Source organism: Aquarana catesbeiana, linkage group LG02 (assembly GCF_042186555.1).
Source record: "Aquarana catesbeiana isolate 2022-GZ linkage group LG02, ASM4218655v1, whole genome shotgun sequence".
In the NCBI taxonomy this organism is placed as follows: domain Eukaryota; kingdom Metazoa; phylum Chordata; class Amphibia; order Anura; family Ranidae; genus Aquarana; species Aquarana catesbeiana.
The window spans coordinates 399,129,746-399,147,715 of record NC_133325.1 but is presented as its reverse complement, the minus strand read 5'-3'; the positions used below and the strand labels follow the sequence as shown (position 1 = coordinate 399,147,715).

The 17,970-nt window shown below is 43.1% G+C and overlaps 1 protein-coding gene across 1 annotated transcript in view; it reads left to right on the top strand.

Moving 5' to 3' along the window:
- INTS2 (integrator complex subunit 2) overlaps window positions 1–17,970 on the top strand; it is a 123,668-nt gene that overhangs the window by 56,860 nt on the left and 48,838 nt on the right. Inside the window, exons 12-13 of the mRNA XM_073615256.1 lie at window positions 5,102–5,170; window positions 13,767–13,901. Coding sequence (XP_073471357.1) covers window positions 5,102–5,170; window positions 13,767–13,901 — 204 coding nt within the window. The remainder of the gene's footprint in view (window positions 1–5,101; window positions 5,171–13,766; window positions 13,902–17,970) is intronic.

Here is a 17,970-nt window from a genome sequence, read left to right as displayed (position 1 = left end):
CTGAAGCCTCCTCAAACAGCACATGCTTTTCCTGTTCATAGTTCACTTGAAAAGCTCATTTATTCTGAGTGGGATCACCCAGACAAACGTTTTTTTCCGCCGAAAAAGTTTTCAACACTTTATCCGATGGAAGAAAAGTTTATTAAAATGTGGGGAATACCGGCTATTGATGCCGCCATTTCTTCCGTAAATAATAGTCTGACTTGTCCTGTAGACAATGTTCAGATTCTCAGGGATCCTGTAGATAAAAAGATGGAATCCCTATTGAAGGATGTTTTCTCCTTGGCAGGTTCAGTGGCTCAACCTGCAGTTGCAGCGATTGGAGTCTGTCAATACTTAAGAGACCATGTTAAGCAGGTTATCAAGGTATTGCCTGAACAGCAGGCCCAGGGGTTGGCTAACCTTCCTGCGGCCTTATGTTACGTTGTTGACGCCATCAGAGATTCTATCGTGCAAACCTCTCGTCTTTCACAGGGGTTGGTGCATATACGTAGAATCCTATGGTTGAAAAATTGGTCAGCCGAAGCACCATGTAGGAAGCTGCTGGCTGGGTTTCCGTTTCGTGGTGCAAGGTTGTTTGGAGAAGACTTGGATGACTATATCAAGAAAATCTCTGGTGGGAAAACTACTCTTACCTGTCAAGAAGAAGAGTAAGCGTCCCTCTTTCAAACGGACTCTTTCCCCAGTGCCAGGGGCTTCAGCCTCCAGGCAGTCTCGACGGCCTCCTCCGTCTGGGTTCAGAAACAAGAGTCAGCCTCAGGAACAAAAGAAGTCCTACTAGGCAAAACACTAAGACCTCTTCATGAAGGGGCGCCCCCGCTCGCTCGAGTGGGGGGAAGACTGCGACAGTTCTCAGAGCTCTGGCAGGAGGACTTCCAGGACAGATGGGTAATCTCCACAGTAACCTTAGGGTACGAGCTGGAGTTTCAGGAATTTCCCTCTCCTCGGTTCCTCAGATCAAGTGTTCCCAGAGAAGAAGCAGTCGCTCCTTCTAGCGTTAGAGCGACTTTTGTCGCAGGAGGTCATTATGATGGTTCCCGCGAAGGACCAGGGATTGGTCTTCTATTCCAACCTTTTTACGGTCCAAAAACCAAATGGGGGTGTCAGACCCATTCTGGATTTAAGGGATCTGAACCGATTTCTAAGGATTCAGTCCTTCCGCATGGAATCAATTCGGACAGTAGTCTTCACCCTGCAGGGAGGAGAATTTCTGGCATCGATAGGCATCAGACATGCATATCTGCGTGTGCCCATTTTTCCTGCTCATCAGAAGTTTCTGCGCTTCGAGATAGGAGGGTGCCATTTCCAGTTTGTGGCTCTGCCTTTTGGGATAGCCACTGCACCTCGAGTGTTCACAAAGGTCTTGGCCCCTCCTCTGGCCAGATTAAGGGCTTAGGGTATAGCTGTCATAGCATACCTAGACGACCTGCTACTGATAGACCGGTCGGTAGCCGCCTTGAACGGGAACTTGAGAACCACAGTCAAGTATCTGGAACACCTAGGTTGGATCCTCAACCTAGAAAAATCTTTCCTAAAACCAGTAAGAAGACTGGAGTATTTAGGTCTGATCATAGATACAAGCCAGGAGAAAGTATTTCTACCTCAGGCAAAGATCACTGCTTTAAGGGAGCTGATTCTGGCAGTCAGGACCAAGAAGGGTCCTTCAGTCCGCTTTTGTATGAGGCTGCTAGGGAAGATGGTGTCTTCATTCGAATCAGTACCTTATGCTCAGTTCCATGCGGCGCGTCAGAGCCTCAATTGGTGGCTCATACCTGAAAACCTGCAGAAGGGGAAATCCTTTCTATCGGTTGCCTGGACGGTGGTAACAACAGATGCCAGTCTGTCAGGTTGGGGAGCAGTTCTGGAACAGTCTGCGGTTCAGGGGGTATGGTCCAAGACAGAGAGGACCTTACCCATCAACATTCTGGAGATCCGGGCAGTATACCTAGCCCTAAAAGCCTGGACTATCAGGCTACAGGGTTGCCCGGTCAGGATCCAGTCCGACAATGCCACAACAGTGGCTTATGTCATTCATCAGGGAGGCACCCGGAGCCTAGCTGCTCAAAAGGAGGTGAACCAGATCTTAGTCTGGGCAGAGATGCATGTGCCATGCATATCGTCAGTTTTCATTCCAGGGATAGAGAACTGGCAGGCGGACTATCTAAGTCGCCAGCAGTTACTTCCAGGGAAATGGTCTCTGCATCCCGACGTCTTTTGCGCTATATGCCAAAGATGGGGAGTTGCAGATGTAGATCTCTTTGCATCCCGATTCAACAAAAAGATAGACAGATTTGTGGTAAGGACGAAACATCCTCTTGCATGCGGGACTGATGCGTTGGTGATTCCGTGGCATCGGTTCTCACTGATTTATGCATTCCCGCCTATTCTGCTACTGCTGCGACTTCTTCGCAGGATCAGGCAGGAAAGGAAGTCAGTACTTCCGGTGGCCCCCCGCTTGGCCCAGAAGGAAGTGGTATGCGGAAATAGTAAGGATGACGGTGGGTTCCCCGTGGACACTACCGGTACGCCCAGACCTGTTATCTCAAGGTCCAGTGTTCCATCCTGCCTTACAAACGCTAAATTTGACAGCTTGGCTATTGAGACCCACGTTCTGAAGAGTCGTGGGCTTTCAGGTCCTGTGATATCTACCTTGATCAATGCAAGGAAGCCAGCTTGCAGAATGATTTATCATAGAGTCTGGAAAGCTTATGTAGCCTGGTGTGAATCCAGGGGTTGGCATCCCAGGAAATACGTGATGGGTAGAATTCTTGATTTTCTACAATTGGGTTTAGAGATGAAGCTGGCCTTGAGTACCATCAAGGGCCAGGTCTCTGCCTTATCAGTATTATTTCAACGGCCACTTGCTATGCATTCTTTGGTCCGAAACTTTATACAGGGGGTGACGCGTCTTAATCCTCCGGTTAGGGCGCCCCTAAACCCCTGGGACTTGGTCCTGGCTGTGTTACAGAAACAGCCTTTTGAACCAATAAGTCAGATTCCTTTGGTCTTGTTGACAAGGAAGGTAATTTTTCTGGTAGCCATCTCTTCTGCTAGAAGAGTTTCAGAATTAGCAGCCTTTTCCTGTAAGGAGCCTTATTTGATTGTTCACAAGAATAGAGTGGTACTGCGCCCTCATCCTAGTTTTTTTACCACAGGTGGTTTCTGATTTTCATTTAAACTAAGACATTGTTCTGCCTTCCTTTTTTCCAGATCCCTGTTCTCCGGAAGAGGGATCACTACATTCGTTGGATGTAGTAAGATCAGTCAGGGCCTATCTCGAGGCAACTGCTCAGATTCGCAAAACTGATGTTTTGTTCATGCTGCCAGAGGGTCCCAATAGAGGACAGGCAGCGACAAAAGCTACCATTTCTAAATGGATTCGTCAGTTGATTATTCAGGCTTACGGTTTGAAACAGAAGATTCCTCCGTTTCAGATCAGGGCACATTCCACAAGGGCTATTGGTGCTTCTTGGGCAGTGCATCACCAGGCCTCTATGGCTCAAATCTGTAAGGCCGCAACCTGGTCTTCAGTCCATACATTCACCAGATTCTATCAGGTGGATGTGAGAAGGCATGAGAAAATATCGCCTTTGGGCGTAGTGTGCTGCAGGCAGCGGTACAGGGTCCTCAGGTCTGAGGTCCCGCCCCTCTTCTAATACACTATATTGCTTGGCTACAAAACTGAGGTATCCCTGCAAGGGGAGGGATTATATAGGGGGTTGAACTTTCTGATAGGGTGTGCCAGTGTCCAATCACCAGTGATACCCTATATAACCCATCAGTAATTACTGTGGCTCTGTGTCCCGTGATGTCCATCAAAAGAAAAGGATTTTACAGGTAAGCTGTCTTAAAAAATCCTATTTTTTCTTTGGGTAATATAATGCATAAATTAATTTTATATTACAATTGGCAGTATTCTATTCACCTAGCAGGTAGGCCTTTAAATTCCATTTTACCTTTTTGAAGCACTGTGTTAATCTTGGCTATACTGAAATAAATCTGTGGATTACTGTATTCAGTGGGGTTTACTTGCTAAAGAAAGAGAGGCTATTCACATAGCAAAGGTAATGTTTGATTAGTTTATTCATTAACATTCAATTTTCAAAAGTTGTATTCACACAATACCCAATCACGTGGGAAGAAAATAAAAAGGCAAAAAATTTTTTTTTTTTTTTTTTTTTTTTTTTTTTTTGCACAATTTGATTTTAAACATGAACACAGTTTAACCTTATTAAAGTGGAAGTAAACCCTGGTGGGTGGAAAAATCCCCGCAAGGCAATGTCATAATGTGCTAGTCTGCATCGCAGACTAGCGCTTTATGAGAGACACGCCTTAGAACAAAGCCCTCCAGTGCCGCACTGTCTGCGGATGAGTGAGTTTGGGGTTGATAAACTTGACTGGCTGCACAGAGTCCTGACCTCAACCCGATAGAACACCTTTGGGATGAATTGGAGAGGAGACTGCGAGCCAGGCCTTCACATCAGTGCCTGATCTGGAAGAATGGTCAAACATTCCCATAGACACACTCCTAAACCTTGTGGACAGCCTTCCAGAAGAGTGAAAGCGCTTATAGCTGCAAAAGGCGGGGCCAACTCAATATTGAACTCTACAGACTAAGACTGGGATGCCATTAAAGTTCATGTGTGTAAAGGCAGGCGTCCCAATACTTTTAGTAATATGTGGTGTATGTAAGGACTGGAAAGCTGCCATAAATTTAGATTTTGTATTCGGGTATCCTTTGATAACATTGTGTAGTAGAGTAGTGATGTAGAGGAACCTGTAGCAGCTAGTCTGAAACCTACTCCTTACCTCCTGTAATGCTAAGTCCAGGTTTGGCAAACCTTTGACGAACTGAGCCTAGTCAGATTGTACAGTGACTACTGTGAAGCCAAATTGTGTTTTCCAGCTCTGGTCCACTTGCACAAATCTGGAAAACATGATAAATAATGGTTTGTGGTTTAGGAAATATCTGTATATTCAATGGTCTCCATATATATATTATTTAGCTGTTGTTTAGATATTGTTGACAAATATTATGTTAGATAATGAGCTGAATTTTAATCAAGCAGAACCTTGTAAACCTAATTTGTTAATTTTCCAGATTGTCATCAAACCTAGCTCACTTAGTAGAATGAAGACCATTTTCACCCAGGAGATATTTACAGAGCAGGTAAAGTCATTCATTATCTTATTTGTGGAAGTAATTATAGCTTGGTGTACTAATGAGCCTCAGTAAACTAGTGGAAAATCACTCAAGAAAAATGTAATTGCTGGCTGGCTTAATACAGAATGCTGCTGTATCTACACATAATGTTTGGTGTAATTATTATGTTAATGGTCTACTAAGGCGCAGTTTTTTTGTTTTTTGTTTTTTTACTTGTTTTTAAGAGCTGTTTTTGTGCTACAGTTATACTGGACCTCTCGATTAACAATATTCAGTAAAGAAAACCTGTCGGAAACCTTGGCTAGTCAAACTGCGCATATGATGAAAAAATGTAAAGGGAAACTGGGTAGACCCAGAGATCTGTAGTCAGCTGAAATTATATACAAATCTTGTTTTTCTTGTAAAAATCAAACTCTTGCTTCTTCTCCAGAACATTTCAGTTGGTAAGTGCAACTGCCCAATAGGTAAGTGAGACTGCCCATTACATCCTTTAGGAGGCAGGAAGGGCAAACTTAACTGTCACAGGAAATTCAAGGTTTGCATAAAACCTCAGGTGCCGATATCTCTGGACCTACTGATCAGTTTGACAATCCGTATACACTGAAGCTAGCATCTGCCTATTTTTCTCATTTGCTCATTTTAAAGTGTTTTTTTTATGCAATTATTTGAAGTGATCCTGTCACAGCTGGCTCGCAGAGCCCTCTCTGTGGGCTTGCGAGCTATACTCCCTCAAAATTCAATACGAGGATTTTGGATGATTGTCATAATCCTTATGTCATAGGGCTTATGACAATCCTCCAAACACCATATAAAAAAGATAGACAACGTTGTCACCCTAAAAAACACTCAAGGGCCCAGGCTGAATTATTTGAAGTTACCCTATTTGGGTTTACAGACCCCTTTTTAATTTTTTTCATTCCAGCCCTGTTAATTAGCATGGACAACTATGAGTTGTTTTTTCTAAACTAAAATCTCAGTGTTCAGGTTTAATTGCAGTGTTGGCACTTTGAAATAAATAAGTTGCTTTTGTGTTTTAGTTTAAGCACTCAGGCTCAGAAAGGTTTGCCATCACTGATCTACAGTCTACGTGATGGCTGCTCATGGTGAAGCAGTTTTAAAAGAGAAGTATGGCATTCCAAAAAACAAAACAAAACAAAAAACAACCTTTTATACTCACCTAGGTGGATGCAGCATGGATCTGATGCTCTATCTGTTCCCCGCCACATCTGTAGTGAGAACTGAGCGATCAAACATCGTTAATTACTCAGTTCTCACCCTCCGCTCTGAGCAGAGAGCTGTAACTGTCAGTCCCCATCTCTCTGATCTGCCCTTCAGCGCTCACTGGAGCGCTGGGCTGTGGACAGGGCAGGAGGGGCTGGCTCAGGCTCTCAGCGAATTGTTGAGAGGCTGAGACAGGTGGTGATCTAAGCTTCTGGGTGGATCCTGACCAGATGGTCGGGGTCTTTCCAGAGCCTGGACCAGCTCTGTGACATCAGCCGACAGTGGGCTTCAGCCAGCTGTCGGCTGAGAACAGATCACAGGAGTGCAGAACGAGCTGCACTCCTGTGATCCACAGGAGAAGTACAGCTAATAAAGCTTTGGCTATACTACTTCTTTACCTTGGCCCATTGAAGTCTGCATGACCATGCTGCAATTATGTGCCAAACACTAGTTTTTGGTTGCGGCATAGTATTTCAATGTAAAATCCACGTTGAGATAAAGAAAACGGGTATTCAGGAAGCAGCAGTATTGCCTCCTGAACACCTGGAAATTGGCTCTAAACTGTCTGAAAAAGCAACCCACCACTGATTGCTTTTCAGAAGGACAATAGAGACTGCCACTTATATAAAAGAGCTTCTGGGGGGATGCTGCTATCTGGCTGTGTTGGATAGCATGCCCTTTGCTGAACACTCTTTGTCCTGGTAACTCTTATGTCATTACTATATGCTGTATTTCTGAAAGATTTAAACAGTTGCAGCCCCAGTATTTTTTTCCTTTCAGGGAATGGTTAAGCCTACATCTGCTTTAATTTAATGCCTATTAAAATGCCCACTTGCAGTACAATAATGTGCCTTCTCAGTATACCAGTCTCCCGTGACTGATGAAAGACCTTCCATAAGTGTGGAAATTACTAAGGTTGATAAAGTAATAAAAAATGCAATAAATCTCAGGTAAAGCCACAGCAAACCAAAATAAAAAAAAAACTGCAATATGCAGCTTTTATCATACTTTGGATATAACTGTTATTGGTTATATAATAAGACTGTGCAAAAATACTGTGTTGAAATAAGTTAAAGAGGTAGAATAATATGATACTTAGGAGGGTCTATTTACAAATGTTTTCATGTAAGATTTACACAACTTTGACCCAGAATTCACACATTTTTCAAACTGAATATAGTCAGAAAAAAATGTGTGAATCTTGGATGAAAATTGTGTGAAAACATTTATAAATAGACCTCTTAAGTTTGTATCACATATATGAATGTCCAGTCATGTCATTCTTTTCATTTTTATTTACTACTCAGACAGCTTTATTATGCACCCTTACTACTATTCACCTTATGTTAGTTTTTCACACCATTTGATAAGAGTTGCTTCTAAGATATGTCAGATGAAAAGTAGATTTCAAACACACTTTTTTTTTGTGGGTTTGTAACTGAAAAAAACTAACAACATTATGTTCTAAAATGAATTACAGCTCTCGCAGGGGTCTCAAACTGGCGGCCCTCCAGCTATTGTGGGACTACAAGTCCCATCATGCCTCTGCCTATGGGACTCATGCTTGTAACTGTCAGCCTTGCAATGCCTCATAGGAATTGTACTGTAGTTCTGCAACAGCTGGAGGGCCATCAGTTTGAGACCCCCTGCTCTAGAGGCTGTTCATGTGAACTGTCATGCTGGAGCCCTTAATGTATGTGATAGTGCCTTACATTGAGCCCTACCAATGTCAGGTTTCTGTGGTAAGGACATTATTGAAAGCCAGAGGGGAGACCTTTCTGTCAAAACACTCCATAAAACCTGGCAAAGGACAGTGTGCTTTACCCACTGTAGTATTGTCCTGGTGTGTTGAGTTCTGATTGTTCTTATGAATTACGGCATTTTGCATTTAGCCCTTATTCTTTGTCTGTTTTGTTTCATATGCTTGTTTATATTTGTGCGTTAACCACAAACTACCACAAGCATGGGATTGCACTTAATAACTTAGAGTAACTCCACTGTGTTGAGGAAAAAAAAAGGGGGGTTGAGTGTACATTGCAAGGATTTTTAGCAAACTTTGTTACAGATTTCTACCCGTTTCTGCTCTAAAGAAAAAGTTGTTTGTTCCACTTTTGTGTCTTTGGATACGAATTCTGAATAGGAGTGACTTTTTCATTATTATTCAGCTGATGCACTTGCCATGTTCTAACGAGGAAAGTTACTGTGTCACCATCCCTTTGGGAGTATCTCATCAAAAATGAAATTTTTGTTGCAAAGGATACCTCAAATCTGACTTGCAGACTTTTATTATTGCCATCAGTAGTGAACACAAGAGGTTGCATATTATTTGAACCCATGATTACTTGTTGTTGGTATCCATTGCAGAAGTTAGAGACTGTTATGTTTTGATTGGATGCTGGCTTGCAGGTGGATAATATGAATGATATTTGGTCACTGTAAAGGGTGTAATGATGGCACACAATTGACCAATTGAGATGGACACTCTTCTATATTTAGAACTTTAAAGTGATTGTAAAGCTTCTTTTTTATTATTTAATAACAAACATGTTATACTTGCCTGCTATGTGCAATGGTTTTGCACAGGCAGGTAAAGTTGTAGAAGCTAGATAGACCTTCGGCATTTCAAAGAATTGTCATGTTTCTCCAGACTCAAGGATCCTATGTTTGATTCTGTAATACAGATGAGAGTGGTTTGTAGAGGGGCCAAAGAATGTATATTTATTTACAATGGCTGCAAGAATGTCTTTTTATGTTGGTTGCTCTACCTAAAGCAGGGGTAGGCAACCTCGGCCATCCAGCTGTGGTGAAACTACAAATCCCATCATGCCTGTGATTATTAGGGTCTTGCAATGTCTCATGGGACTTGTAGTTTCAAAACAGCTGGAGGGCCGAGGTTGCCTACCCCTGACCTAAAGGAAAGAAGAAACTGCCAAACATTATTCATATAAAAGAGTATACCACCAACTATTCCTCTTAAAAGAACTGTCTACAGAATTTAAGTTAAAATATATATCCGTGAAGCTTTTACTTGTAGCGAAGTTTAAACCTCTTGCATTCTAACAATTCAAGTATAGAACATATGTATTAATATTAATATAAACTCAATTCAAATAAGCACCTTTATTTACTTCACGTTTTTTTAGATGTTTATAGATCACATAATTATTTCCCTCTGAGGAACATCAGCAGTCTTGAAGTAATTAAATTATTCTGCATGGGAATTCATTTAATTACTGCTTGAAAGAACTTGCCTCTTTGAATTTTAATGTGGTGTTTAATCATAATCTTTACTGCCTGACTGGTGAATAGTATAATATACTCTATGTGATAATCTGACTTTTTTTTGTTTTAGTTTATGCTGTGTATTTTTGTTTGTAAAATATAGGACTGTGCAAGTTTGAATCTCTTAAAAGCATAACCGTAAATTTTAAATAAATACCAATGGTTAAGTGCTGGAATTTACATGGGTAAAGGGATAGTTGTTGCTAAATGCTTTTAATTATTAAAGGGGTTGTAAAGGTATTGTTTGTTATTTAAAAAAAAAAAAAAAAAAAAGTTATACTTACCTCCACTGTGCAGCTCATTTTGCACAGAGTGGCCCCGAACCTGATTTTCTGGGGTCCCTCGGTGGCTGTCTCAGCTCCTCCCCGCAAGAATTAAGCACCTTCATGCGAGCTCTCTCGCATGGTGTTTAGTTCTTGCGGGCACGCTCCCGTGATACAGCCGGAGGCTATAGCCGCCGACTGTATCACTCGGCCCCTCTCTCTGGTGTGTCATTGGATGTAATTGACAGCAGCGCGAGCCAATGGCTGCGCTGCTTTCAATCCATCCACTCTACCCAATCAACGGCCAGGCTGAGTGGCAAAGAGGATGTCAGGAGCGAGCGCGGGACTTTCAAGGGGTCAGGTAAGTAAAACGGGGGGGCTGGGGGGGGGCCGGCATTGTTGGATGTTTTTTCACCTTAATGCATAGGATGCAATAAGGTGAAAAAACAGGAACCTTTACAACCCATTTAATCTTTTATGAATGTGCAGTGACCAGCTTCAATTATTTTCTAGATATGAAAACAAGGCAGGCGAAGTTAGTAATTGCATCCATAGCCTACTGTATAATTTATGGTGCATAGGAATGGCTTTATTTCAGTAACACTCAAGGTGCAATCTAGCTCTGCCTCTGGGGAGCTAGGCACAGAAATGATTGAGGTTCCATTCACACCTGAGCGTATCGATTTACTGGTGTTTTTTTAAAGCTTATTTGCAGCTTTTTACAAGCTTTTCTAAAGTGTTTTAGAAGCATATTATAAGCGTTTACAACTTCAGGCATTTTGGTTTAGCCAATAGAAAGCACTAGAGGATGGAGAGGGAGTTAGGGGTGGAGAGCAGCTATTTGAGCAGAAAACGCTAGTACTAGTATCGGTACCAAGCATTTGCACGAGTATCGGTACTCATGCAAATGCTCCAATGCTTGATCCGATACCTGTTGTATCAGGCCAGGAAGCCTCAGCGTAGCAGGGAGGGTGGGCAGCCTCACAGGTGATTGGTGCGGTGGTGGGGGGAGGTACAAGCACTGATCTCCCTGTGCGGCTTTCAATAAAGCATCTGACAGCCTCCTCCCTCCTCTCCTTCCTCTCCCTCTCGTGGCTATCAAATGCTTTATTGAAAGCCACACAGGGAGATTGGTGCTTGTACCGCACCTATCATCCCCCATGTCCTCCCTTGGCTCTCCGGGTCCCCCTCCAGCTCCCCCCCATGTGCTCCTCACTCTCTCCCTGTCCCCCTCCAGCTCCCCCGTATGGTCCTTGCTCTCTCCGGGTCCCTCTCCGGTCCCCCCTGCCTTAGATCTGTCAGGATGGAGAGTGGAGGAAGGAGCCAGTAAATATGTAATTTACCGCCTCCTTCCTTTTCCGAATGCAAAGAGTCAGTGATCACTGACTCTGTCCACTCATAACTGAGCAGAGTAAACTGTGTTTATGATGCTTCAGTTTATGAATGGAGAGGAGCCTCTGTCTCCTCTTCATTCATCTTCAGTGCAGCTGAGGCTGCTGAGAAAGGGACTGGGGAATCTCTGTCCTCATTCCCTTTCTCTGTTTTCAAAGGGGAGATGTCAGGGGTCTAAACCAAAGCCCCCCCCCCCCTCCCCACAGGGCTGATTAAAAAGAATTGTAATATTTAATGGTTAAAAAAAATAAAAACACTGACACCATCCACCCCTGCCCCCCCCCCCCCCCCCTCCAAAAAAAATAAAAAGCATTATAAAGAAAAAAAAATAACAAAAAAATATTGTAAAAAATAATTTAAAAAAAATTGTAAAACTACTTGACAGTCCACGCCTCATCAGTACCCATTAGTGCTGTCTCATAAGTGCCACCTATTAGTGCCGCCTCATCAGTGCCCATCAGTGCTGCATATTGGTGCCACTGTCACATGACCTTTAAAAAAAGTATTGGTAATTGGTATCAGCCAGTACTTGGAAAACATATTGGTACTTGTACTCAGTCTTAAAAAAATGGTATTGGTGCAGCCACTTTTTTTTAAGACAGAGTACAAGTACTTGCCATTACCGATACTTTATTTTTTATTTATTTATTTATTTATGTCATGTGACAGTGGCACTAATATGCAGCACTGACGAGGCCTGGACTGTGTCAGTATTTTTTTTATTTTACAATTATTTAAAAAAAATTTTTATTTTATCTTTTAACTATTATTTTTACAATTTTTCTTTTAAATTTTTTTAATTACAATTTTTACTTTTTTTTTTTCCATTGTTTTCAACCCTGTTGGGGGGGGGGGGGGGGGGGGGGGGGCTTTGGCGAGGTATCGGGTCTGACATCTCCCCTTTTGAGATAGGTTCCCCAGTCCCTTTCTCAGCAGCCTCACTGAAGATGAATGGACAGGAGACAGAAGCTCCTGTTCTTCATAAACTGAAGAATCCTTTTACGATGCTTAGTTATGAATTGGCAATCAGTGATCACTGACTGTGCATTCGGAAAAGGAAGGAGCTGGTAAATGACAGATTTACCTGCTCCTTCCTCCGCTCACCATCCTAACAGATCCAGGACGAGGGGGGACCAGAGGAGGAGCCGGGGAGGACACAAGGGACAATCGGGGATGAGCCACGGGAGGCAGAAGAGGAGAAGCAGCTGTCAGAAAAGCTATACAGGGAGATCGGTGCTTGTAACTGCCCCACCGCCGCTCCGATCATCTGTGAGGCTGCCCAGCCCCCCCTGCTACACTGAAGACGCCAGGTGTACTGGCCTCCTGCCAGGTATCGGGTCAAGCATCAGAGCATTTGCACGAGTACAAGTACTTGTGCAAATGCTCAGTATCAGTGCAGCCCTAATTTCTATTAAAGTCTATGGGGCCAAAAAGAAGCTCATGTACTTTTTTGAGCTTCAGGCGTTTTGCTTTAGGCAATAGAACTCTCACATGTCAACAAGGGCCATTGAAATGAATGAGATTTGGCTTGTTAAGCATTTTAGAGCTTCAAGCAGAAAATTGCTCAGGTGTGAACGGGGCCTAACAGTAATTCACAACATCAATAAATGCAATATGTAAACATACCAACTTACTCTAATAAAAAGATACACATTTCAAAAGATTGTTGATTGGTTTATGAAGACTAGACCAGGTAGTTGATATGAAGGTTATGCAGTTTTATCCCCTTTTAATCTTAGCTGCTGATTTCTTACAGCTACAGTTTTAATCTGCTTATTTTTTGCCTTCCATGGGTCCCTCTTTTCCCCAGATTAACATGCTAATGAACTTTAAAAAAAACAAAAAACAAAGATGATTTTCATTATATGCCTTTTTTATACTTCTCTATGCAATACAGACAGGCAGCTTATGGCTGGTGGGAGGGACTGAGAGGATGCTGTATATGGCTTCCTAAAAACATCCCAGCACCCTGCTTCAGTACTCCTCTTGAGTGCCCTCATCACTGATGCAAGGAGATTGTTCTTTGGAGAAGTTATACAAAGATCAAAATGCCTTGATGGTTGTATATCAGTCTGGAGGAGTGGGTGTTCCTGGCAGGCTACATTTTGTATGCAGACTACCCTAAGTAATGCCTATATGTGATGTTAAGCTTCCATAAATGAAAGAAATGAAATCTGGTAAATAAAAGGCGTGGGCCAGGGACAATCACGCTGGGGAGGAAAGTGCTAGACGATGTTGGATGCCCTCCAGCCAGGAAATTAGGTGGGCTTCATCTGATTTGCTGCAGATTACCTGAAAACTATAATGCGCAGTAGAACTAACAATCACACCAAGTGGAACTGTTTAAGAATGTATTATGTTTTACAAAAATTATGTATATCTCAAAAGTTTAAAAAAATGTGTTTGAAACATAATAAGTAAGATCTTTATTTTGCTCCTCTTAGGTTGTCACAGCGCATGCGGTTCGTGTCCCTGTTACAAGCAATTTGAGTGCAAACATTACTGGTTTTCTACCAATTCATTGTATTTATCAGCTGCTGAGAAGTCGTGCTTTTACCAAGCACAAGGTGTCAATAAAGGTATGTAATCCATTAATGTTTACTTGCTCTACCACGGGGCTTCTCAACTAGTGTTCTGTGGAACCCTAGGGTTCCTTCAGAGATTGCTAGGGGTTCCATGAGCAATTTCTGCCTCTCAGATAAGTTCCCACTGACACCAATGATCTTTTTAGCTATATGTAAGGGGGTAATTCTTCCCAATAACCACAAGTATAAGGGGCATTCTTCCCACTGGCCATCACACTGTGTGATTATCACAATAATGTATCATGAGTTGTAGATATAGTCATTTTTAGCAGATTGAGATTGGAATGTTATTTCAAGGGTTCCTTTGTGTTGATAAGGTTGAGAAAGGCTGATCTACCATATTATACAATTTCTCTTTGGTTTGCCTGAGAGATACAATATGGGGTTGACTTAATAAAGCAGTTGGGAATCTTCACTCAGATTGTAGCTATGTTCACTTTGAATTCCCAGTCATGTGCAGATGTAATATATCTCCTTGCCTACCCTTATCCATGACAGCTATCTCATATATATATATATATATTATTTATTGGCGTATAACACTCACTTTTTCACCATGAAAATCAGGTGCAAATAGTGGGTGCGTGTTATACGCCAATACTTCAATTTTAGCTGCCTCGGTGGGGACAGGAGGGGGGCAGGACGAGCACCATCAGATTACATAAAGTGAGAATTTCCTGTTTACTTGGCGGCCTCTGTAATAGGAAGTCCCGTCTCCTGGGCCGCCATTGGACCACTGTTCTGTCTATCATAGGAGATTCTCACTGTATGTAATCTGTCGGCGCTCGTCCCGCCCCCCTCCCTGTCCCCTCTGGGCTGCAGATGTGCATCGATCAGGCTGCACTGATGGCAATGGTGAGGCTGCATTGATGTGGACTGATGAGGCTGCATTGAGGGCACTTGTGAGGCTGCAGATGGGCATTGATCAGGCTGCATTGATGGCAATAGTGAGACTGCAGATGGGCACTGACCCTTATTTTGCTTCAAAGTTCCTTATTTAAAATTTAAGTTTTTTTCCTGAAACTTCCCTCTTAAAATGAATGTGCGTGTTATACGCCTGTGCGTGTTATACGCCGATAAATACGGGTGTATATATATATATATATATATATATATATATATATATATATATATATATATATATATATATATATATATATATATATATAATTATTATTATATTATATGTTGTAAAAATTGTATGGCCACATTGTTAAATAAAAGTTCCTGCTAGTTATGCTAAGGCTTCTCTTTAAGCTGGATTACTTCAGATTTATAGAACACACACAGATGTGGTGATGGTGCAACCTTATCTGCTTATGTCTCTAATGCTGATTCAATAAAATGTATCCTCGTCTGCAATGCTGTCTTGGTAGGAACTCAATGATGACAGCTCAAATGTAGATCTCCTTACAATCTGCAAATGATATTAAGAATCCTGTACAGACTGCTCTTATGTGCAGGAATTCATGACCTGGCTGTGACTTCAGCAGAGCTCTTAATGTGAGACCTCAGTTTACTTAACAAGTTTACAAGCACATTCCAATAAAGCTGCAGAAAGTCTTCTGCTGATTTAAAAAAAAATGACTGTAGCATACATTATATTAATTTATTCCCTTGGATTGAACATAAGCCAAAGGATTTAGTAATATTCACAAACCCAAGTTAGAATACTTGGATGTGCAAAGATCGGTGTTCAGTAAAGCCTTTGTGCGGACTTGAATTCTAGGGTTACTTAGTGAGTACTCTCAAGTGTGAACTGGCATGTTCACCAGATGCATACAGATACATTTGTTATTAGGCTCGTAACTGTGTACAAACAACTGCCTGTCTCAGGTCACACGGCTTCCAATGAAGCCTTGCCATTCCCTCTGTGTTTAATTACAAACGTGGGAGTGCTAATGTCATGGAATGCATCATCTAGCTGTTTGAGTGTCCTCTTTGTGTCTGTGATTGCTTTGCCTGCATGTGTCAAATTGAAGCACTGTATATTTCAGCACTAGACTGAGAGACCCAGGGATTGTGGGATATGTAGTTTCTTCATAAGAAATGTCAGGTCTCACACTACAGACAGAGGTCATGTATTAATCTGTGTAGTACCATGCCTCATTCTTAAACACAAATTGAAACTGCTGACACAGGAATGTGATGATTTAATTTGTGTGTACAGGCAACAAAAGACACTGAAAATACATGATAAATGCACATCTTAGGCCACTTTCATACTGAGTCGCTTTACAGGCGTTTTAAAATAGCACCTGTAAAGCGCCTCTCCGGTCACTCCAGTGTGAGTGCTTTCATACTGGGGTGGTGCACTTGCGGGACATTAAAGTCTTTCAAGCAGCATCTTTGGAGCGGTTTAGAGCAGTGCATACACTGCCCTTAAAACGCCCTGCCCATTGAAAGCAATGGGCAGCGCTGCCAAAGCGCCTGCAGAGCGCTCTGGCCGCAGCACTTTGCGGGCGCTTTTAATCCCTTTGGGGGGTTAAAAACACACCGCTAGGGGGCACATGCATGAGGCTCGACATGGTGGACGCAACCCATTAGAGCTCCACACTCCCCGCTGCATTATCGGGATTCAACTGGGACTCTGAACTGCCCTGCACTCCCACATACCCCGCCGACGACGACCGACTCACCCATAATGGTACTGACAGGCCACCGCGGTAAAAATAAGTTTAAACCCATCAAAGAGGCTTTGGCCCGTGCCTCTTCCAAAAATAGAGGCGAAGGCCCTAGCACAGCAGCATGCAGCATCACCAGCCAGATCGGGACAGATGGACAGTGACAATGAGGATGAGGCAGAGCTCAACCTCAGTGGCTCTCCTGCACTGCCGCAGACAGGTATGTCCCAGAAAGACTTCCTCAAACATATGGAAATGATGCTGCAGAGGGCCCTTAAAGCTACCTCTGACCAAATCACAAATAGACTATCCCATGAGATCAGGGAGCTGGGCCAACGCACAGCAGACCTGGAAACCAGAGTGGACGATATGGAGCTTACCTTACAAGAACATGCCCAGGAGCATGCAGTGCTCAGTGACGAGATCGCTATGCTTTTTTCTCGTCTGGAAGAGATTCGCTTACGCAGATCCAACCTCCGGCTCCGCGGTATCCCCGAAACCGTTGATGACCTGCAATCCTTTACCACTGCTCTGTTTCAAGAACTGTCACCATCGATACCAATCAAGCACCTAGAATTTGATAGAATCCACAGGGCCCTCACTCGCTGCCAAATGGTCCACCACATGACATAATCGTCAAACTGCATTTTTTCCGCACGAAGGAGCAAATTCTCTCTGCTACCCGCAGCAAAGATGCTCTCCTGTTCCAGGGCTATACGTACCAACTCTTTTCTGACCTGGCCCCCCCTCACTATAGCCAAGCGCTGTGCCATGAAGCCTCAGCTCCAAATCTTACTGCAGCACCAGCTCAAGTACACATGGCGATTCCCGTTCGCCCTACAGTTCACCTATCAGGGCCAGCAACACTCTTGCACCTCGCCTGAGTCATTACAATGCCTCCTGGAATCCCTGCAACTGGCGGCCCTGGTCCAGCAGTCAGAGACTGTTGTCCCGAACACTGGCCCGTTCAGCCGCTCAACCCTATACCACCACACCGAAGCACAACCAGCTGGGTCCATCTACCATTCGGAAAGGGACTCCTTCTCGGGCACCCACCAACGGCTTCCGAGATCCAAAGACCTTTATACCTGACTGAACGTATTGTATTATTCTCCCTCGTTCTGGGGAACTGTCCTTGGTTGTTCGTGGGGAACCTCACTCTTGCTCAACATTTTGTAGGTTCCATACAACTGGGGGCCAGAGGCCCGTACCCGGATGTGAACTCTTTATATCCAAACGGAAAACCTCTGCAGGTTGCACAGGTTCAGATCCACGTTATACACTGTCTTGTATTTTGTTTAATACCACTCAGTTTTCTACATTGAACTGTTAAAATGTTTTGCGTGAATTATAACTCTGCTACTGATGAATCCTTGCTCAGGCAGTGTAGTTGGGCTACACGGGTGCTTATTGTCAATTGATGTCTCCATGACCAAGTA